This window comes from Vanessa cardui, chromosome 3, assembly GCF_905220365.1.
Source record: "Vanessa cardui chromosome 3, ilVanCard2.1, whole genome shotgun sequence".
NCBI classification, from domain to species: Eukaryota; Metazoa; Arthropoda; class Insecta; order Lepidoptera; family Nymphalidae; genus Vanessa; species Vanessa cardui.
The window spans coordinates 15,560,407-15,586,086 of NC_061125.1; the positions used below are offsets into that span (position 1 = coordinate 15,560,407).

At 33.0% G+C, this 25,680-nt stretch overlaps 1 protein-coding gene across 2 annotated transcripts; it reads right to left on the bottom strand.

Annotated features, from left to right (window-relative positions):
• Positions 1 to 1,806: 1,806 nt before the first annotated feature.
• LOC124543147 lies at positions 1,807 to 25,249 on the bottom strand. Of its 2 annotated transcripts, XM_047121221.1 has the most exons (7): positions 25,101 to 25,249; positions 18,120 to 18,474; positions 12,032 to 12,279; positions 7,876 to 7,964; positions 6,300 to 6,481; positions 5,551 to 5,693; positions 1,807 to 3,999 (listed from the first exon to the last, which is right to left on the bottom strand). In XM_047121221.1, the coding sequence occupies exons 2-7, from the start codon at positions 18,188 to 18,190 to the stop codon at positions 3,827 to 3,829; spliced, it is 906 nt and encodes a 301-aa protein (XP_046977177.1). In that variant the 5' UTR covers positions 18,191 to 18,474; positions 25,101 to 25,249; the 3' UTR covers positions 1,807 to 3,826. The 2 variants fall into 2 exon arrangements, with proteins under 2 accessions (XP_046977177.1, XP_046977185.1); XM_047121229.1 differs by lacking the exons at positions 18,120 to 18,474; positions 25,101 to 25,249 and adding an exon at positions 13,877 to 14,043.
• Between the last annotated feature and the right edge of the window lie 431 nt (positions 25,250 to 25,680).

Genomic DNA, 25,680 nt, shown 5'->3' on the forward strand with positions numbered 1-25,680 from the left:
ATATTTACTTCTAATAAAGCTTAGCTTTCATATGTCTATTTAATTGTAATTGTAAAAGTCAAAGAGAAAAACTTAATTTTATTTTAAACTTTAGTCCGATAAAACTAATTACATCACTGACCTATACTAAATTTCGACATTATCATATATCGCCAAGAAAATATCTTTGCAAAAAACAAATATTGTCACAAATATTATTATCAAGTGATACATTATAATAATTTTCCGCCACGGTTCTCTTAATGACATAATAAAAAGGGCTCTTGCCACCATCGACGTTCCTGCACTGAGCCTCGTAGATTAGTCGTGATGATGGTAAGAGACCTGATGGATTAACATTGGTTCCCTGGGAACGAGTTTGGGCCCTTGTGTGGGACGCTACATGCGTTGACACGTTGGCCCCATCTCATATCCGAGAAACAATGTTAAGAGCCGGTGCCGCTGCGGAAAAAGCTGAAGCCAAAAAAAAGAACTAAATATTCGCGTATTATATCTAATTACTTTTTTGTTCCATTTGCTGTCGAAACGCTTGGCCTTTGGAGTAGTGGTGCAAAAAGCTTCATCAAAAGTATAACACCTCGCCTCATTGCCTCCACTGGTGACATGAGGGCTGGTTCGTTTTTTGCCCAGAGGATCGGAATTGCAATTCAACGGGGAAATGCTGCTAGCATTCTTGTCACCATTCCTCGTAAGATTTATACAGTATCTAGTTTTAGTTCATATTTGTATATATTTAAGCATTTAATGTTATTATTTCTTATGTTAATAAACATCATTAGTGATACATTATTAACGACTATTCACTAAAATAAATGCATTTAAAATAAATACCGTCGTACATTGATTAATCAACTTTCATTAAATTCATCAAGAATGATAGACAACCTAATATGGATGCCTTTTGCTTTTACTCAGCTGAAAGGTGACGTCACTTCCACCACCCGATTAGCTCCCGTTCTCTAATAATATGTACGTAGATCATACAATTGATCTAGTACAAAAAGGACCAAAGATACACCTTGCGAATTTATATGATCTTGATTAGAATGTCAACTGCAATTTACCATTTGCCCAATACTTAAACACTAATACATTTATTTGTGTTAAAAAGACGTAAGCTAGCAACACTTACAATGATTACGCAAAAATACATACATAGACAAAACACCTAACATCATATTATTGGGTCTTCTGGCGCCCAAGAGTAAAACTAATGGACAATGACCTTTATAGCACTAGTCTATAGAATATATTTTAGAACAACAAAAAATATTAGGATTTGACCATAATCATACAATAGGCTATTTGACTGGTTTTTAAAATCCATTTAATATTATTTAGTAGAAGTTAAGGAACCCAGTAAAAGTTTATTTTTTTATTTCTAGTACATATTTGCCAAAAATATCATATTAAAAATTCCATATTTAAATAGCGCGCAAAAATGCTCCTTGGACAATATGGCGCTGCAATGGGGTCGGTGACGTCACTTTCCTGTATTTTAATCTGTGGTACATATAGTAGAAAAGCAAAGTTTACAAGAAAGTGACTTCATCATAAGCCCGGCCAATCAGGAGCGTTTTGTGTCACGTGACAAACGTTTGAAAATTTGCATTTTTATTTATGGAATTTTGAATAAATAAAGTATTATTTTGAACTTTCGTTAGTAAATAACCATTTTTAAACTTATAATATACACTGATTATAATAATTCACAATTTATTTTTCGTATTGTCAAATAGCCTATTCTGAGTTACTGTCATTTATATTGAGATATTTTAGCTTATAAGGAGAAAATAATAACACAAATTATTACAAATGATTATTTATTTTTATTAACAGCAATCTGCTACAAGTCTGTCATCATTAATTGAAGTATTATTATCTGCTCTAGATAAATCACATCTAGTATCAATACATAATAAATATATATCAATAAATAAAAAAAGGTAACTTGAATGAAAATGTCTTTATACACTCAATAAAGCTAATATTGGAAATCACTGACCATAGACTAAATTCGGAATACATTTTTTAAAAAAAGTATTTGGTTAAATGTCAAAATATATGACAGATAAATTAAAAAAAAAATTGTCTATAGTCGAATAACGGTATTACAAATTCAGCCAAAGTTTTTTCAAGTACAAACAGACTATATGCGTTTCTTTAAAATTTCATCGTAAATTTTGATACAAATTAATAAAGCAAGAATGATTTTATAAATATTATATAATCACAATAAGGCGGTATTTTAAATGAGATTGATGGCATTACATAATTTCCATACAGTACAATTACAAAGGGCCATAATATTCAAACATATAATTTTGTACAAAAATAGTCCATTTAAATTACATATGGTTGTTCTAAAAAATTCCTGAGAAAACCTACTTATATATGAGATATATAACTTTTGCAATTTAATGGGTTCCTGTTTTAACATGCAAGAAGAAAAAGTAGTATAAATGTTTACATATAATTACTTATCATACAGTTAATAAAGACTTACAAGGATAATAGATCCTAAACCTATAATAAGGCTACTTTTGACCGCTGTAATTAGATAAATAAATTGACATTTCTCAACTATTTCATGACAAATTAGCTTTCACAAGAAAAATTCAGTAATATCATTATTTTATTCAAGATGAATTGTCGTGTTACAGTATTGAGTTTATGATTGCAAGAAGTACTAGCAAGAAACTTAAGCGCTAGAAACTATTCTGAAGAAACTCACTTGTGAAAGGCGTTATTTAAAAATGAATGTAAAAAGTTCACGAGCTTATAAAGGGAGAATTATAGTAAATAATTATCAATTTAAAATTATCTAATTACTTCGGTCGAAGGCATTAGAGTATAAAATAAATGTCAATGACAAATGTGTTGTGTTGCGATGTACATCAATGATACTTAACTTTAATGGAATATCATTTTAATATTAAAACTTAAACATACAGATTTATTTTAATATCTAAAGGTGACCGAAACAGTATTGATTTTTGTATTTTAATAGCTGTATATATAGCTGGTCTAGCCTTAGATTTGGTTCACATTCGATCAGATCAACTGTATACAACTCAGTTGCTGTTACTTTGTTCATTAAACAGCACAATGTAACTGTCAGGCCGGTGACAGTTACATTGTCACACGTATTGTGACGTCATATTGTCATGTGGTTGACAAAACAATATGACGTCACGCACGTGAAAACTGTCGATCTGACAACATGTAAACCAATTCAAATCGTATGTAAAGTAAAACTTAATGACAGTTTCTATCAAAATTAATGTAATCCACAGCTCAGTTTCTCCGACACAAAAATCGCTTGAATTCCTTTTGCTTTATCACACACTTATAAACTCAAGAGATGCTGTTCCAGATTTGAACTTGTTACCTATAAGATCCAACCTAACCACTACACTCTACCGATGAATTCAAAGTTGAAAATAACAAAAACGCGATACACAGTGTTGATATTTGAGTATAGAGATAAAGCAGGTCATCAATCAATGTCGAAATCACATCAGTTAAAAGAAAAAACATGATGCAACATTTCCTCCGATTGGCTGTACAACATTTTCTGATACAATCCACTTCGACACGGTCACACAAATCATAGCGATCAACTCCAGTGAATATATGAAATAAAACTGTTTTTATAACATAATCACTAACTGTTACGCTCTTAGCAAACGTTGAATACTGAATACTTGTCCAAATGAGGCAACTTCGAAAACGTCACATTGTCAAAACGCACAGTGGACGCCATGGCTGCCACCGGAAATAAGAATATATCCAAATAAGTAGACAAACTGATCAAGGTCACACTTCACATGGACGTCGGCGACCAGAAGTTCATTTCTCGAAGTTCCGAAGGCTTCGGGCGGAAGGAGTGAGCTGGCTTCGTTAGTTTGGGCTGCTGACTTGTCTCGTTGGATATCACTTTAGGATCGACCTTCGGAGACGGACCGAGGCTCTCGACGGATTCTGCTAACGAACCACCTGAAATATTACAAGTTTATTAATTCACAAGAATCTGAAATCCACGCTTGTCATATTAAGTCGAAATTTACAGAAGTTAAAACTACTATACTAAAAATTAATATATATTTTGAAATGCGTAGTTATAGTAACAAAAAACATAAATAAGGGACTTTATGTCCCATCTTAGTCAATCCATGGTTGGTTTCGCATTGCTCTGGTTCGGAATGGTTAAAATATTTTATGGTGATGGTGACTTTTTATAATGTGACAACCGTTGGTATTAGAAGTCTTAAAATTTTGATGGATTTATAATCATTTTAACAAACAACAAAACAACAATAGCCTGTAAATTCCCACTGCTGGGCTAAAGGTCTTCTCTCCCATAGAGGAGATGGCTTGGAACATATTCCACCACTCTGTTCCAATGCGGGTTGGTGGAATACACATGTGGCAGAATTTCTATGAAGTTTGTCGTGGAAGGGCAGTTGTGGAAGGAACCTTTCTCAGTACCTGTATAGTACGACACAACTTAGATGTCGCATCGGCAAAATTCATAAAACCGATCACATCCGAATTAAGTACGCTATCCCAAATTATCAATATTTATTTCTCATGCGAATATGGTCTTTGTACAAACGTAATAACTTGTAATATCATATTCGTCAATTTGACGCGTCGATTTACATGCACTTCCTTTCTCTGACGCGTGAATCTATAGCGACGAATAGCGTCGAATGGGGCGATAGAGAGCTATTTCTATTGGTTGTGTAAATCGACAATAATCGGTTTTATTTTCATTCCATTGCATTTTCCGATGCTACATCTAATTTGTGTCGTACTATACAGGTGGAGTGATTAATCAAATCAAATCAAATCAATTTTATTCAAGTAAACTTCACAATGAAGCGTTTTTGAATCGTCAATAATAAAATACTACCACCGTCTCGGAAAGCAGCTTCTAGCGAGAAGAAACGGCAAGAAACTCGCATAGTTGCTCTTTTCAAATAAACACATTTACAATGCTGTTATTGACAGTAATTAGCGTCCTATGATGGAACCCGAGCCTAACTCCAGGCGTTTCTTTCTAAAAAGTACTCTTTTAATGAATAGTATGATTTATTTATTAATTTAGTCTTAATAATATTTTTAAATTTTGAAAATGGTAAATTGATTATATTTTCCGGTATCTTATTATATATGCGTATACCATTGCCCAAAAAACGTTCTATTTACTGTATGCAAACGGAAACTGGGGGTTACAAATTTATTCTTATTTCTTGTATTAATAAATAAATAAATAAATAAATATGAGACAACATCACATACATTACTCTGATCCCAATGTAAGTAGCTGAAGCACTTGTGTTATGGAAATCAGAAGTAACGACGGTACCACAAACACCCAGACCCAAGACAACATAGAAAACTAATGGTAATCTACATCGACTCGGCCGGGAATCGAACCCGGGACCTCGGAGTGGCGTACCCATGAAAACCGGTGTACACACCACTCGACCATGGAGGTCGTCAAAAATAGTATGTACATCAGCATTAAGACACGTGACTCACTTTGCAGGCGGTGGTCGGCCGGTTCCTCCTCGGGCAGCGTGGAGGAGGATCCGGCCAGGTCTTTCTTGTAGCCCAGCAGCGCCGACGCCAGCCAGGAGCGCCCGCCGCCCTCCTCTGACGCCTCGAACGCCGACGTGAAGAACCTACGCCAACATTATCAACATTAATACCATGACAATTCGAGCTAGGAGCTGAGATGGCCCAGTGGTTAGAACGCGTGCATCTTAACCGATGATTGCGGGTTCAAACCCAGGCGAGCACCACTATAGATATGTGCTTAATTGTGTTTATAATTCATCTCGTGCTCGGCGGTGAAGGAAAACATCGTGAGGAAACCTGCATGTGTCTAATTTCATCGAAATTCTGTCACATGTGCATTCCACCAACCCGCATTGGAAGAGCGTGGTGGAATATGTTCCAATCTCTCTCCTTAATGGAAGAGGAGGCCTTATCTCAGCAGTAGGAAATTTACAGGCTGTTACTTTACTTTACTTTTTACTTTTTTTTAATTCGAGCTGTAACAACCCGCTTTCAGACGAGCGGAGTCCGGAGCCATGTTTTATAGAAGACGGATTCCCATTCCGAGGCTAGTTAAAAACTTTACGGGGCTTTGATTTCATTTTGAAACACCTTACTGTCTAGAAGTTGGAAATTGCAAATTCCTAGCCAAAAACACGTTTTTTTTTTTTTATATGATATACGTTAAATACGCAGTTGGCTCGTCTCCGTTGGTGCGGTGTGTCACGTACCGGTTGGCGTGCACCCTGCGGCGCGCCGAGGGGCTGGCGGGCGGCGAGTGCGCGGGCGTGGCGGGCAGGCTCTTACTGCCGCGGCGCGCCAGCAGGCGGGGCGAAGGCTCCGCCGCGTCGTCGGCGGGCGTCGCCACCGTGAAGCCGCGCGGGGAGCGCGTCTGGATCATCTGGTGCGCTACCTGGAAATTGCAATTTAACGATTATAGTAGGACACAAATTAGATGTAGCATCGGAAAATGCAATGGAATGATCCCCAGCTCCCCATCGCGCCATTCGACGCTATTCGTCGCTATAGATTCACGCGTCAGAGAAAGCAAGTGCATGTAAATTCACATGTCAAATGACGAATATATTAGGTCATATGATATTAAAAGTTATTACGTTTGTGCAAAGATCATATTCGCATGAGAAATAAGTATTGATAATTTGGTGTAGCGTACTCAATTCGGATGTGATCGGTTTTACGAATTTTGCCGATGCGACATCTAAGTTGTGTCGTACTATACTTATATTTTCATTGCTATTCGTTGCTTCCCATCATGTAACTGCCGTTCTGAAGTAGGTAACGATTAAATGCGCAGTAGGTAACTTTTGCCTTTAAAATCAAAAATATAAAAAATCTCAAACACTTTCGACGTAATTTGACACAGTTACAGAACGCGACGTCGATACACGCTCGATATCGATGTTACATTAGGGAAAATATTAAAACAGCCTGAGGTACGGTACGTGTAAACAACACTTACATTATATAATTCGAAATTCGTCGGCTAATTTATATCAACGTATAGCAAACGTAGCGAATTTAATCAAGTATGAATTTCATCTGTAACGTACGCGTGTGTGTCGCTGAGTCACGGCGCGTACGCATTTGAAATAGAACAATGCGCTCGGAAGTACCTTGAGTACTTGCTCTTACAAATTCAGCGGGAATGCACATTCTACTCTATTTGATACCAGTTATAGATGAAAGGATAACAACTATCCAATAGATCACAAGTATACGGCGCGCTACAAACTCGAATTGCAATAAAATATATAATTTGTTAGTAACATATCTGTTTTAGTTTGTTCGCGGCGCGTTCATGTATTACGTTAACAAGGTTAGGTATAACGAAGTTATATAGAATATTTATTACTTAATATTTCAAAAAAAAAAGGAAACCGTTACCTACTACGTTTTGTTACCATGAGCTCAAAACGCTCCTAAACTTTTAAAAACCGAAAAAAAAGTTACATAAATATTGCGGGAGACTAAACAGAAGCAGAGGTGACCCAATACTTAATCTAAACTGATAATTTCGGGATCAAAATCAGACAGACACCACTAAATATTAATGTGCTTAATATGTGTTTCTATTCATCTTACTCAGCTTACTTAAGGAGTCTTATTCCAATAAAATTCTGCATACATGTTGGAATAACCTCTGAGGCCTTAGCCCAGCAGTGAATAACTATAGACAATTTCTTTACTTTTAATTTATTCCCTCACATATTAATATCACGCATACTATTACAAACATATTGAGTATGAATATATATAACGTTATCTGTATTAATGTTATCAACTGACCTTGACGACGGAACTCCCACACGCCGCCCCCTCACCTTTGAAGCCATCGTCTGTCCCCGCGGGCTTGGGTTTAGCATTCACTGATTTCACTGAAATCAAATAAACAATATTTTTTATTTACAATATAGTTTTTTAAAAGAAATCTTACTATATAACCTTTTATATAACCTCAAATGATTAATTTATCATGTGTTTGAGAAAATCATGTATATATAAGGTAGGTTAAGTATTATAGTACATTTATTAACTAAAATACAAACATTAATGCATATCACGTCAATAGAATAAATTTAAAACAGGTAAACCTGCGAAGCGCTGCTCTTTATACATACTATTTATATAAATAAATAATATTATATGTGTAATTATAAGAGCCGAGATGGCCCAGTGGTTAAACACGTGCATCTTAACCGATGATTGCGGGTTCAAACGCAGACAAGCACCACTGAATATTCATGTGCTTAATTTGTGTTTATAATTCATCTCGTGCCCGGCGAGGTCATATTATAGAAATTCTGCCACATGTGTATTCCACCAAGCCGCATTGGAACAGCGCGGTGGAATATGTTCGAAACCTTCTCCTTAAACGGAGACGAGGCCTTAGCCCCGCAGTGCAAAATTAACAGACTGTTGATTTGATTTGATGTGTACTTATAACCGTTTCAGAAAAGAGCTGTGCCTTCTGGTGTAAATAATGTTATGTGTAACAGTATAATGTGTTGATTTAATATATTTTTTCTAAAAGGACATTACAAAAAAGCCTCTTGTCCTCCTTATTAATATTATAAATAATATACTATGTGTTAAAACATAAAGCAATAATTCAATTGTAAGTAAAAGTAAACCTAAAGTAAACCTAATCCTTAAATTTTCACCCTCACTTCATCTTATAAGTTTAACAAAGATAAGATAAACTCGAAAATCAAAAGTTCTGTCAATTTGATTACTCGCTTTTAACGTATTAAAAAATCAAATCGTATCGAAGTACCGGGTATTTGCATTTGCATGCTATATTCACTTTCGTTGCTTTATTATAATTTTACACGCGCTCATTCCTTTGTTTAAAATGGCCTACTCCTAACAGAAACTTTACACTTGCTGTTATTTCAAATGGCAATTTAATTGATCTTGTAATGTTACCAAACATAAATCTTTCTAGAATAAATACATCTTAGTTTGTTATACATTCATATTATTACTAGTTGTGTTAAAGTTAACAAAACAAATCACGGGTTTATCTTATATGTCAATGTAAGCTTTTTTTAATATCTGAAATTCATAACAATAGATATGCTGATGTGCTGAGATGGCCCAGTGGTTAGAACGCGTGCATAAAGACCGATGATTTCGGGTACAAAGCCAGGCAACCACTATATATATGTGCTTAATTTGTGTTTATAATTCACCTCATTTTCGGCGGTGAAGGAAAATATCGTGAGGACACTTGCATGAGTCTAATTTCATCGAAATTCTGGCACATGTGCATTGCATCAACCCGCATTGGAACAGCGTGGTGAAATATGTTCCAAACCCTCTTCTTAGTGGGAGAGGACTTGGCCCAGCAGTGGGAAATTTACAGGCTGTTACTGTATAACAGTAGATATAGCAGAGATCATCAACCGAGGAGCTGATACTACTTATACAATTCGAGGAAACAATGTATAACAGTCGTGCGTCACAGAGAACATATTCAACTACGTATAAGTAGGTGTGACATTTACTTTTTATCCGACTATGACACTAATCGCATTTCGCGCCTCGGTTCAACGGCCATCGTAGCAGAGCCGGTTATTTAACCTATATGTTACTTACATTTAAATGCAAAATTAAATGTCAACTAAACATGTATCGAACGAATGAATGCATCCTGTATCGTTCACCTACCTAATTCAGAAATCCAACATATGGACATATATTTTAAACTGACTTTTAGACAAAGTAGTATCTATGTAAGACGACCTCCGTAGTGGAGTAGTGTGTACATCGGTTTTCGATTTCCATCCGAGTCAATGTAGACTAAAATTCTCAAAAAAAAAAAAACAGTTTCGTATCGGCATCTGACATTGACACAAAATATCCTGTTCATACGATACGATAGTGACGGTAAAAGAAAAAAAATTGGCAAGCTAGAGAATGGAAACTAACGGTGGCCATTTCAACAGACTGATTCATATTTTCCAATGATCTGTTCATTGACCGCACAGTAGGTACATAGCCATTCAAATACGACGACGACGTAAATCTTAAATACGATAATATCCAAATTCAAATGCTCACGAAGGTACAGATACTTTTGAATTTAACAAAAAGTTATTGCTGTAACCTCAGTTACACCTTATTATATCTGCTATGTACCAGCGAAAGTCCCATCAAAATCGGTAAAGCCGTTCTAGAGACTAGTCGGAACAAACCGGCGGTAAACAAGAATTGAAAAAATAATAATGTGGTAAATGTACCGTGTATACGTATGTACTTAGTAAGAAGCTTTAATTTTAATATTACTAACAGACACCCCCTAATTCTATTATATGTATAGATATATGAAGCAAAAACCCTTACCCTAGGGATACGCCGTGCCTTTTGAGAGCAGGCGAGTGACACAAACCAATCGCCCAATCAGTTTCTAAAAAACACTCTAGGGGTAAGACTGACTAGAACATTTCGAGTGGGATTCCAGTGGGTCTGGTTTTGTGTCAACTTGGCACAATCAAATGTGTGATTGACTTTAATTTATATTTACGATATCATTACATAGTATAAAACAAAGTCGCCTACCGCTGTCTGTCCATATGTACGCTAAGATCATCGCAAGGGATTTAGATGCGCTTTTTTTTAAAAGGTAGTGATTCGAGAGGAAGGTTTTTGTATATAACACATGGACAATATAGTAAAGAAACAAGAAAAATTCTATAGTAAATTTAGTATCAGCATTGCTCCCGTGCGAAGTCGGGGCGGGTCGCTAGTTAATGTATAATGTAAACACTTGTTTGTCTTCGCATATCCCTTCCATTTCCACAAAAGTTTGAGTTATCAAATCACCCATCGTTAGTAATAAAAAGCCGAATATATCATTCGAGAAAATTGCTGTTATAACGTTTTATAATTGACAACCGCTTTGTTTAATATTAACAAATATGTACATAGATGCCAGTGATAATTGTGTGACGTCATTAGACAATATCATATAACATTTTCACTTGCGAATTCAAGTTTCCCACAAAATGAATATATGAAGCGTTATAAAAGCATTATGTTTATGTTATCTAGCGCACAAACTGCACTAGAATAACAATCGAACGGTTTATTCCACAGCATGTTTAATTATTCATGTGAACATAATTACTGCGCGTGATCATGTTTACAAGTCTCTCGACTAAACCGACTACTGTTTTAATTATTTAAATTAATACAGATCTATTCACTTATGAAGGTGCGCCCCTCCACATAAATAATTATCTTTATGCGTTAATATGATTGATTCACGTGCTTATAAGATGTCTTAGAGTGTGACCAATAATAACACACAAACAAATAAATATATATTTACAGTGGAGATTTTCTTGTTAAACTTTATACCTTCAATACTACGAAAACAAAATCGTAAAGTTCCCACAGTTGGGCAAAGATAAATGTAACGTTTTTGTTAATGATTTAGCATTATAAATCAATTATTAGATAGACGATTTCATTGGCAGGAGTTTTAAAGGTAAATAAACAGCATTGATCTTGAATTGACGTGACGTCATTGGTCCAAATATTTTTTATAATCAATACGTAGCGTAACAATATTGTAGCCTAAGTTACTTCTTATTATATCAGTTATCTGCCAGTGAAAGTCCCGTCAAATCGGTCCAGCCGTTTCAGAGTTTAACCGGAACAAACAGACCGACAAAAATTGTGTCAAATAGGGCTATTTTAATATAACAAACAGACACTCCAATTTTATTATATGTACATAGAGATATTTAGTAGAATTGCATTGAAAAATGATATAAGTAGAAATGGAACATCAGTTTAAATAATGATAAATTAATCAATAAATTTGTTTGTGTTTGTAGTGTTATTCGCAGGCATTTGATGTTTAAATCTGAGGTGTTTTAATATGTACGTCTCCTGCTATTGAAATACATACAAAGAAACATAGCGATATACTGACCAGCTGTATTTATAGGTGCAATGCCGTGCAGAACTTCTTGGCAGGGCTTCGTGTGTTTCGACCAGTCCTTGTCCTTGACAACGCTAAACGTCGCCGTGGCCGCTACTTCGTTATGCTGTTCGATCATAACCTTCGGTATATCATTGCTGAACTTCGGCTTGCCCAGCAACGCATCGGTCTTCGGATAGCGAATGTAGAAGAACGAATCCTCGGGGGCCGGGGGTGACGACGCGAACGGCGCAAATTCCCTGTTAACAATGACAGCACATTCTTCAAAACATACTTCCTCGCGATTGCACAGCTTAGACCTTGATATTTTTTAGTTGCTAGTTATTACGTTAACTGATTTATAAATTTATAACAAAATAAACCAATTATATTTAATTTGAATCTAGTTTATATGTAGTATTTACACGAACCTCGAAAATAAACACACGTAAATATTTATTATATTATGACGTATATTGTTTATTGTAATTCACCAATAACCTTTACTTTTACACTTTCCAAATACACTATAATTTTTAAATGGAGCGCTCTCTGACGTGTGTACGTACCGTTAGCAGCGATATCGAGGTTAATTATTTTTGCATCGTCATAATTATGGTTTAACAAAAAATATTGAAAAGTTGAGTACTTCTAAAAGCGGAGTAAAAGAATTTTAACTTATTGAAATAGTATGACTATATATACATGATTTAGTTATGAAATGTTATTAATACTCTTTATGTGTATTACTTAGTAAAAAGATAAAGAAAAGTTTCATACTTTTAACTTTATTCATTTACATTATATATCTATTGAAAAAATGATTAAAAAGAAAATTATAAATGTTATTATTTCATTTCATTAATTCAAATCGTCAGGTTGTTTTTTGTTACACATTGTGTTATTATATCACGCCACGTAACAGCTTCAAAAGATCCTAACAGTATTTGGCACGGATGCGTGAGATATGAAAATATCACGGGAATAAGTGCACTTTTGTAATATACTGGTTTAACCTAAATCCAGATCGTACGGAAACCTAAAATATATACTTAAGAGGCTACTATACACTTACATATATTAGTATGTACGTATAGATTATATTATTATAGAGCCACAGTATATTCATAGATATAGTAAGTATATTTTAGATCATTGCAATTTTCGAAACTATTTAAAGCAAAAATCACAACATGTGATCAAAATATAACAATAACACTATATATAATACTTCTGTAATACTATAATTCGTCATTTATGTTGATAATTGTAATAAATTAATAAATAATGTACAATATTTTTTATACGTTTTTGACATGTTTTTGAATATATTTAAAAAATAGTTTCACTTTAACTAAGTGGTCAATCCCACCAACTTCATCAATGATTCGACCATTCATTTTGTTACTGAGCTTGAAAGGTAACATTTATATTTCAACCTGTCTTCAAATTAAATAATCTACCAATCGACAGAACCCCTCCCTCACCCTCCCATGACAGAAAAAAACACCCATTTAATAAATTTGAAAAGAGCTTTAAAGTCTTGATTTTTAAAAGAATCTTATCCACTGAAAAAAAAAAATCCACTGACGTTACGATGTTTTTTATTAAATAAACTTGTATGAAAGACTTTTTTAATTCTAATTTATGCCCATGACAAGTCAATTATATTTAAGATAAGAAAGATTAAACATTTAATTTTGCACAACAATATACATTTTTCATATAAAGGTACATATTTGTTATATATCACTACATAATTCTTAGATACTTTCATGCATAGGTATTTATTGATAATCAACCCTTTCGCAAAACATAAGGATTATTTAATAAATACTGTTCACATGAATTACTTACAAGAAACATCTATTCAAATCACCAAAACGAGCGACGATGTTTCTCTTTTTCATCATTGTAACTGAATTGAAAACTAATTACAGAAATTTAAGTTATCACTGGAGAGACAAGATGTATACGAATAGAAAATTAACGTCAAACTAAAAGCCTACAAGAAAATGTATATCATTTTATACGACAAACACTGTTGCCGCCGAGTTTAATCTTATCGTGATAATATTTGCTGTAAACGAAACAAAAATAACTCGTGACGTCACAGCCGGGCGACCAATGGCGTATATTCGTACGAACACTCCCCCAACAAAACATCACGACATTCAAATGCGTGCGCGAACATGTATAATATATACATTCAGAGGTCAAAGCAGGACACAGATAATTTTTTAAACGTTCATTATATATCGAATCATGGAAAATAATTCTTGGCACGCAATTAAGATCTCTCTCAACAATCACGTGCCAAACTGCGCCTGAGCACAGCGCCGAGAAGTCATTAAGCCGGTATGTTTTATTGCTTCTATAAATAACTAAATTGGCTTCCATACAATATTTCGTTAACTTTCTAGATCAAAACTACGTTTCCGACGCATATCCTTAAACATTAGAACATCTCGTTATGTCAGAGGTAACCGACATTATTTGCCATTATATTAGGACGGATGAATTAGTGGGCACAAAGAACCAGTTCAACCTTCGCCCTTTCATGAATTATAAAAACAACTGTTTTTCTGACAGTATATTATCTGCAGTTCAGTTATGTAGAATATCTAGCTCTTTGTATATCTTAGTGTATTTGTCCTACAATCACATCATATTTTAACAAATATGATGATAATGTAACCATTATCTTGCTCTCATCTTTGGGCGTAATGAATTAATCTCTAAGGGCGATATTATTTGCTAAACTGCTGGTTTTATCCAAAATGGGTTATTTGAAAGGTTACGGGTTTATAACTCAAAATCCTTTGAACACTTTTAAGGGTTCCTTAACTCTAACAGAAAAAAGGAACCCATATACGATCAATTCGTTAGCTGACTATTCCTGTCTTTCTATCGGAATATCTTTTCAGAAGAAGGCATAGGGATATGATATAATAAAGTTGAAAATAATACAATATACATAGGTCTAAGGTTCCATGGAACTATTTAATAAATCAAAGCCCTAAGTCTGCACAATCAATTTTAAATATGGCCATCTCAGTCGCATTTCCTGTACATTTTCGCAAAACCCATAGGGTAGTACCTACTCAAACGGACTTGCACGAAGCCTTAACACCAAGTAAAACCTGACTCAAAAAAATAGATAATCGGAATGAAAATTCCCAGAAAGAGCATTAGTAGATACGCTATCAGCATAAGCCTATTTTTAAATTTTGATTATAATAATCATTTTTAAATAGAAGCTTCAAACAAAAATTTCCAAATACTGGTCAGTTATTGATAAAATCAATTTCAGAACAAGCCATGACTTTTCAATTAGCTAATAGACTATAAATGTAATTTCAAGACGAACAATGATCGAAATGTCTGGTCAATGCAAAGACTGGCTAAACTGGTTAAACGGACAATTAATTCGAGAGTTAACGGGAGAACTGAACATAACATACAAAAACGATTTCCTCGTCCTGCGAAAATACGGCAGCGGTCAGGTAGAAAAGTTATGTCCAATTGTTTTGACACTAAAGTTGACACAAAGTAATATAACATATAAACTGTGTGTTTGTCTATACCACGAGATAGTTTATCATTCGACGTATATCATAAACAGAGACCTTTCTTAAACTTGACAAATTAACTATTTTTGGTTTAGTAAAAATGCAACAGCGAATACATCACTAGAGCAGCATGCAAAACCGACAGCAACTTGCCAGTTACTGGTGTGCCCTCGTGGTTTCAAATGTATTTTTGCATACTGTTTACAACCTTGCACGGCCCATGTCAAAAGCAACTTCAAACTAACAAGCACAAACAAGGAACTAGCATGCTATCTAGCAAGCTTATTTACATCGTCTATACCCCCCTTACGTTTTACTTATCTATGTGTGCCTACACTATTGTTTATATTTTTCTACGTTTTATTTATAAATATTAAATATGCTTTATAAATTGCTTGATTCAATAAATGGATAACAAACAAAACAATCTGTTGTGTTAATGCTGACAAGATCGATCGTCGCTGACGTCAGAACATTTGAAAGGTGTTTTCAATAAAACTGATAAGGATTCATATTTACATCAGTATTGTTACATAAATAGATGCAACTATGTATTTATATATGTATTTTAAAGTATAAAAAAACGATTATGTAATAGATTCGTATACAATCAAAGACAATCTACATAATGAATCACTCAAGATTTAGCAATAATAAGTGACTACTATGTTAAAAATGACCGTTTTATGTAATAATAGAATGTTATTTATTTTCCGAATAGTCCGACAGTTCATGTATATGTAAAGTTTAGGAACGAATTTGACTTTAAATACGCTGCAATTGTATTAGTTAAGTAGCAAACAAACTATTTTATTTTATTCAACTACAATATTTAAAGTTAAACATCGTTATTGAAATAATATCTTTCAATTGCATTCTTTTTACTTGTCATTATCCAATGTAAAATACGGTGTAAATTTATAAAAAGCACAGCGCAAACGATACATCTCGAGTAAATATCAGATCGTCACAAATTAGCATGTTGAATAATAATACTAACAGATGACGTATAAAATATTATATTTATGTAAAGGAAATTAGCAAGTTATTTGCAGTAAATCAAATATAAATAGTTAAGCAATAACACGAAGTCGTCACTAAGAATATCTACACTCATATTTAGCTTAGATTCAGGCTTAACTATTGAAGTACTGGTAAAATAGATTCACTTGTTGTTTGGGTTATGTTCCAGCCTGTGGCAAGGTTAAGTTACCGCCAAGCAACAACACTTATTGTCGTGTTCCGGTTTGTACAGTGAGTGTGCCAGTGTAACTATAGACACACAGACGAAAAGACGAGAGAAGTGACATATCTTAATTCCCATAAAATTGGTGACGCCAATACTGACAATATTTCTTCCATTACCAATGATAACCATTAACCGTCAACTCGCCAGTCTGCCTATGTTATATAAAATAGATATATACAACCCTATTATAGACACGTAACTATAAATAGCTATATAATATTTCTCTCGAGCATGGCCGTGCATAGATATCGAGGTAGGAGACGACCAAAGAAACGATGGACGGATTTTGTGAAAGACGATATGGCTAGAATGTTTCTTGTGAGATGACGTCAGAGAGAGAAGTTTGGAATAAGACAAGCTGAGGCGAACCCAAATAAAATCGAGATAAGGGCAGGAGGAAAATCAATATATCATCTCAAAAAATATAACTTAATTATTGTAGAGCAATTTTGCAAAGCCTGCAAAGAAAGAAATAATCGTCTATAGGTTAGAAATAATTCGTCTAACAAGAATAATGTATTCCACAGACAACTAGAAGCAATTAGGTATGGACAAAAAAACCAGCTTTTTCAGAAATTGTACGAGCTAAATTATTCATGCAAATCTTTGGATTGGTATTTTTTAAAACGGTTTAACTATCGCACAGGATTGATTCATTTTATAGCACACCTCTCTCCGGTTTAATGGCTGCTATTTCTTTTTCTTTTTTAATCACCCTTACATTACAATCGCCTTAATCTTTTTTGAAAAAGAACTCTATCATAGTCCCATTTAAACCTCATATACTTAATTTTATAGGTCTTAACAAAAGTTATCGTAAGTACTACACAATTATAATTTCTTTCGTTTCAGACTTTTATTTAAAAATATTCAAAATCATCTTTGCAGTTAAGCTATTATATCTTAATCTATACATAATGTCAATTTGTAATGGAAATGTTATCGGAACAAATCGCATTAGGTACAGTGCAGAGCAAACAAAATGCTTTATTACATACACACCTTTTACAAAATTTACAATTAATATTAACCATACATTAAATTATGCAAAAAACGATTAAAAGGTAAATAAAATTCACGATACGTAAAAAATCAGCTAAATGTCCAAAAATCCACAACAATAGCAAAGGTACCAATTCCAAAGTTTTAAAAATATAATTAAAAATATACTAATTGTAAAACATTACGGACACGAAATACGTCAAAAATCAATGCCTTCGAATTTACAATAACAACTAAGATTGTTTTTAGTAATTAAATAAATTGAAATTCTACTTACTTGGTCGGTTTACTTTTCATCCAAACGGGTAGAGTAAAGCCATCCTTAATTTCTGGATCGGACGATGCCATCTTTGTTTTAATGATATTGAAATTATTATGAAGTTACAGTATATAATATATATTCAAATAAACAGCGACACAGCAAATATACTACTAAATGATATGATATTTAAGTGTGTTTTATCTTGAGCAGAATGATAAGAGACTAATACTGCCAACATTAAGAAATATTAACGACTACGTAACTATACAATACAATAAATGAATTAAATTAATATTTTAATAAATTATATTTGTGCTCAGGACACCCTTTGAGATGCACCCGACTTCAGACTGAGCGATGATATAGGCATCTGTAACAAAAATATATAAATCATACTTCGATCAGATGACTCTCTACTCATTTATACTTTTATAGATTATATCAAAAATTAAACACCAGAAATTTTAAGAGATACAGCGGTAATATCAAATAAGGGTGAATTTCCCAGGAACAAAAATTACGTGGCATCAATGAAATCGGTACTATAAAACATGGTTATAATGTTCTAACATTTTTTTCTGGTTAGGTGATATAGTAATCTATGTGTAGCACTAAATATGAAGTTAAATAGGATTAATAGAAGCTCCAAAAAAAAAGTTACACCTCGAAATCTTTCATTGCCGTGTTTGTCCACACATTACCTCGATGTGTATTATACGTCATTGATAAAAATCTATTGGTTATTTATATTAAAACCAAGTTTTAATTGATACGTGAACAGTTAAAGTATTGTTACGGAATACATTTATTCATATATTTAAACAATACAAAGAATGGTTAATAAAAATACATTTGTCCTAGAACTACCTTTCATCGCCGTGTCCTAAATATATTTAAGAATATTGTTTTATCTAAGGACTTGCGTCCCCCACCCCTGTGCGCTAAACGTTGCATGATAGTTTCGCTCGGTGCTCCACGTGGAAGCACGTGCATACGTGCCTACGTTTTCGCGCCATAAAGGTAAGTATTCGATTTTTATGTTACTGGACATTTTTTCTATCATCGCCGTGGATAGACCTAACTTTTATTTTAATAAGTTTGTCCTCTTGATTAGGCATTCGATAGAATGCCATTTGTCTTATGTTTATTTGTGACGTGTTAATTACTCTGAATAATTAATAGATTTTTGGCTACTTGATGTTTTTGCCTTGATTTTCATCGCCGTGCTCTCATTGCCATGGTTTCCGTGGCCAAAATTTGCTATGGCAATGAAAAAAAGACACGGTGATGAAACGAAATTTCATTGCCATGCCTTTTAAAACAATTTAGTTTCATTGCCATGAGCAGTTGTTTCATTTCCGTGACTTATGTTTTCATCGCCACGGTATGGTTAAGGAAAGAAACAATCTGTAGTGTACATTCAACTACAAAAATATATCTCCACGTTAACCTTACGAAATTATATACATTTGGACACAATAGACACTCAAACATACGCACACACAATCGCGCACACACTCACACACGCACAAAGACTCACACACACACGCACAAACTTACAGTCACACACACATATATTAGAGTCTAATTATAAACATAAGAAGGGGTTGCTTATTTTTAGAAAACCAAGATGCCTAAACCGAAACTATCGGAAGAGGAGAGAAAGGAAAGAAGAAGATTGGCCGAACAAAAGCGACGTGAAAAATTGAGAAGCGACCCTGTTTTACGAGAGGAGTATTTAAAAAAAGAAGATGAATAGGCTATTTTGATTTGTGATTTGCAAAAATATATCTTTGTGATCTAAGTTAATATTGAAGTATAGAAAATAATAATGAGACGAGTGAATTTGAAAGGCTGATATTCCTGTTAACAGTGCTATACTGTTAGTGTTAATTAGATGTAAGTGTTAATTAGAAAGGCTGATTGTATTCTGTAAGATTTCTTTATTGGAAAATGATGAACATACCAAGTTCACACCCTTTTGTATGGTTTATCTTTCTTGCTACACTACACATATCTATCATATCTAAAAACAACCGTACTACAAACCGTAGACAAAGGGTGTAATCTTGTTGAATCCAATACTGTAAGTCTGTATTAAATATAAGATTTAATAGAGAAAAGGTAAAAAATATTATGTTGGTAATAAGGCTGTGATTAGGTAGGCCCTACGATTTGTCCAGACTTGATTTAATCATAATAAATAATTGTTTATTCGCGAATTGTAAAATTATGTTGTGTTAAGTATATATTGTTAGCAATACCTATTGCATACTTTAGAAAAGTTTATTTTTATTTGTTAATTTCTGTTCTGTTAATTTTTGTGTGAAAGAACTTAAAATAAATGATGGTGTTGCTTTGATTCTATTAAAATTTTGTTTAATTTTACTCCTATGCAAGAAGATTATTGAGAAGAGGGTAAAAAGAGTGCATGTGTATGTGTATGCCTTTCCCTCTCAGAGAAATGGATGTGTCCATCCCAGGTAAGTATTAAATACATGTAAAAATATCATGTGTTATTGAATTTTTTCATTACCGTGGATTGATTCTATCATTCCCGTGGCACAGTTCTTTCATTGCCGTGGACACATGTTTCATTGCCGTGCATCCATGTTTCATCGCCGTGGCACGAAATTTTTAATCTTGTATATCTAGTTAGTTTTTTAAGCTATCTGCTAGATATTAAGCAAGGATACATATATTATCAAAAACTTGAATAAACACTATTTTTTCTTGTTCTAAAGTTGCAGAATAAAAAATCCACGGAAATGAAGATTTTATTGGACCTGTTGAAATTCACCCATAAATGACTTTTCAGTTATGTGACGTCATATTCTATCTTGTTTATGATAACGACGCTACATTTTAACATGCAATTTTGAATAGCGTTTACAACTGAATAGTCACACGAACTCTGCAGTCCACAATTTGAAGGAGGAAAAAAGATTAAATAAACAATCTTTTGATATGCATATTTCCGATATATTGCTAGCTAATTATATTTAAAACCTACGATCCAGGATTGAACTAAGCCCAGCCAGACTAAATGTTTCTGGGTTTCTCTTTTAAGATAATCTTAAATAAATCCCATTATCTATTAGAAATAACAATGTATGTATGTCCATGTATTTCTGTATTGTTTGTGTATAAATTTGAATAAAAACGACCAACTGAACAAGCTTAGGTACTTTCATAACAAACAGTACTTTTCATGTATATATTACCTTTTTGGAACGAATACAAATCTGTGTAACAAAAAAATACAAACATTCAATTCCAAGTTTTAATATTCCATTCATTATGGCAGCTATTGATTCACAATTGCAACACATTTAATTTAACTTTAAAGACCAGTGTAATTATATTGGACAGCACCTACACACCACATACATCACTCTGATCCCACTTTAAACAGCTAAAGCACTTCTATGCACATATATTTAGTTTTCAAATTAAATTCATCAATAAAACCTCATTATCGTTTACACCATCTCATCTGTTGAACTTGAATATAACTTGAATAGTTAACACGAATAAGCAACCAGTTAACTTACGAAATATGTATGCGCAATAAAATTCAACGCCCTATACCGATGCATGGCAGCCTCTTTAACTAATCTGATAGATACAAGGTCAAAATTTTGTTTACACAACTTTGATTTAATAAAAGGTATGGCCTAGTGGTTAGAACCTATGAATCTTAGTGGAAGATTGCAGATTCAATCGCAGGCAAGCACTACAGTAAGTATATAAGTTTCGATGTACTTTATTTGTTATAAGTAACCATTTCGTGTCTCGCAATTAAGGAAGTAATCGTATTGAAACCTGCCGGATGAAAACCTAGGGTAAGTTAGGTAGCCTATTCGTATCCATCCCTAAATATTGAAGGAGCATGATGAAAACATCTACTCTAGTGAAGAGATCTTCGTCCAGTATATCCAGGCACAAGTGACAGTCCCACTTTGTATTTTCATTTTTTTAAAAACCTTATTGTACTTATATACGTAAATATATATTCTTTAAACAAGGGTACATGAGCCAGGAGCGAGGAACCTAACATCTTCGCTCCCAAGGTTGGTGGCGCATTGGCCATGTTAGCAATGGCTAAAATTTATTTTGCCATTGTCTTACCATCAAATGGCCAACACATTTGTTTGAAATTCAACTTTATTTTTAATTCTTATGGCTATAAATTCGATAGAAGACAATATTATTTAACTGGTCTCCCTTTGATGACGATTAGTCACGTGACACATTTAAATGACTGAGAGCTTTCATTTAAATTGCAATGTTTAGTATCAATTACTATGATTGTGGTATGAGTAACTAAATCACAAATACAACAAAACAATGTCACTTTAGATACTTGAATACTAGGAACGTGGTATACATCACGATAACTAACTTCAATCTAAAAGGTCAATAAGTGGTTACATAGGATCAATTTAAATAGAATATACAACTACACTACAAAGGTTAGTATAGAAAAACTATTCAATGGGAGAAATGTAGCGATGTGTTCTGGAATCGGATTCTGTGTCAATGGTATTTGTTAAGATTCAAAATATAGAAAAAATAATATAAAAGATAATGTCACATTTAATTTTATATAGTTTTATCTTGTAGTATTATATGCAATGCTACATAATTAAAACTTCAATCTATACTAATACTATAAATGCGAATGTAACTCTGTCTGACCGACGCTCTTTCAGCACCAAAACCACCGAATTTGATGAAATTTAGCATGAAGTAAATTTGAACTCCAAGGATGAACTGGGTCCTATAATCCAAAGCGATAACTAGTTTTTATATAAATCTGGCAGTATAAATGCCAAAAAACAACACAGAATAGAAATTGTTAATCCATCGTTAAACACTGCCATAAGTGGTTAAAACCTACAACCTTTACTGTTATTGTTAATGAATAATGCAGTAACTTTCTATGTAAATTACATAATACAATTTTGTATGGAACATACTGCACAAAAATAGTGAAAACAATAAATAAAACATGAAATAATTAAACTCTGTTTAACTGTTTGAGTAGCAAATTGGCAAAGTCATTCCTTAAGCATTAATATTGTGGGGCAAGTAATTGCAAGATAATTTAACCCAAAACATTGACAGCATAATCATTTTCTCGATAGTATATCATAAGTAGATATTTGGCAAGCTGGATAATGTATATGTTTGTAAAATAAATAGTTTAAATACATTACTATTATTTGCCCAACATAATTATATTAGCCGGTTGACATAAAAACAAGATTTATAAGTAATAATTTCTAATTCTGTTGGAAAAGTAATCTCCTAAATTGATGTGCTAAATTAATTTAATGCAAGGTGTACATCAGGTGTTTTTTTTTCTTTTGAATTTTCTGCAAACATAAGCATCCTTACCATGGATAATATTGTATAATGCTTAGCATTACTGGCCTTTGCCGTCCTAATTTAAAATTAAACAGCACCTTACTCATAGCATTGTTGACTACTACAATTGAGTAAGTTAACTAACATCAGAATCCAATGTATAAATTATATTGGTAAACTATATAATTAGATCATTACATAACTTACCATGTATCATATTTGTTATCCGTAAAAAATGTTTTTTATAAGTAGTTTATCGGAAAGAAAAACAAAGTTCAATAATCATAATCAGTTTTATCAAGTGTACAGTGTCAGTTTTAAAACAAAACATGTATCATTGCAGTGATTGGACTTTTAAGACATTTTAATATTGTTCAATGTGCATATATAATAGAACCAATCATTACTACACACACACAGCATATTCGTTGGCTTACAATAATTAGCTGATTTCAAAAGAAGAAATTAAGTTTAACAAACAACATTGACCTTGAAAATGAGTTTTCAGCAACTACATATAGGATAATATAATTGAACTACATATATCAAATCTATATTTTAAAATGGAAAAGTAAAGTATCAATATTATTTAGAATGGGTATGCTTAAATAGTTAAATCCTAAAAAACCATACACAATAGTTTGTATTTAATATAATTCACCCAGGTACATCCTGTTTTCATAAAAGAATAACTTAACTTCTCCTTAACAAAGCCTCGTCTTTTGTCGAGATTTGGGATCTGATCAAAATGCTGTTTCAATGTTTATTGGTGGATATACTACGGGTAGTGTTGTATTATAATGTTATTCACCACCAACCTTAAGATAAATTATAAATACAACTTGTGGTATATTCACTGTTCTGTCTTTAGTTCATGTGCATTATTGAATTCCAAACTGATAATTCAGATTTATAAAACAGATTCAAAAACTCATATACATAAACACCCCATTTAATTTGTGTAGTTCAATAAAAGTACTGATATATTTAAAAATAATAATAAATTGATTTTAGTAAACAATCATCTAACTTTCAAATTCAACAGATTATATAAATATAGATGATTCAAATGTGGCCTTATTTGTACCATCTTTAATAATTAAGATTATTATGTAGGTAGACTAATTAAATGTAGAACGCTTTCATAATGTTTATTTTGAATTAAACTATGATCGTTAAAAATACGTAAGTGACATAAATAACACGTAAAAATAGTCGTGCTTTAAACTTCATGGAAAAAATGTGGTAAATGACGATATCTAGAATTTCATCGCCAAAACAGCTTGTTTTAGTTACAACGTTATACGTACGTATATAGGTTAGGTACCTACGTATTATGAAGTTGGAAATTTTGTACGCCATTTTAGTTCATGTTGTCATGATGCCCTTGATCTCTCGTTCTAGTTTTAGCTATTGCCTTTCATTCAATATTTCAAACTATCTAAAGTTTAATTTGTATTATTGCATAAGCACAATAAGTCCATTTTTATATTGTATAAAATGAAGTCTCTAATTTAAATGTCAGATCAATATAAACAAAAACACGTGTACGTAAAGTAAATTGAGCAAATTTTTGCAAAAAAATATTTGAATAGATGAAATATATAAAAAAAAACAACTCACCTTAACAAAAACAATTGAATCACTGTTGGAAAACATTTTATATTCACACCACCTGCTACCAAATGTACCGTCTACAACAATGAAAAATAAAAATATACTTGATTGATTTTTGACGGAATGTAGAGATGTCATATTTTTTGTAATCGATTATAACTCGAGTCATCGATTTTCTTACGATCTGTTTTTAGTTATTACAGGCTTGCATTTAGAAATTAGAACAAATATAAAAGAAGACATAAAAATAAACCTAAAGAATATTTAATACTGTTTTCTACGTTACATGTTGCGAGTCATAAAATCTTTAGCCAACTTATGGGAGAACGAAAGGCATGAAAAAAATTTACTGTCAATGTAAAATTGTAGGAAGACATATTTATGTTATACTTTTATAACATTAAAGGATTAAACATTGATTTATAAAAAGTTCAAAATAGTCTTATCGTATGTAACGTTACACTATAATTTGAGCCGAGCCAAATCGAATCTATCCAAAGCCAAACTACACTGGGTTTCAAGCTTGTTTGATGACAAATGTCTTTAAATTTGCTTAAGTGGTTTGACCAAGGAAGCGTATCAGACG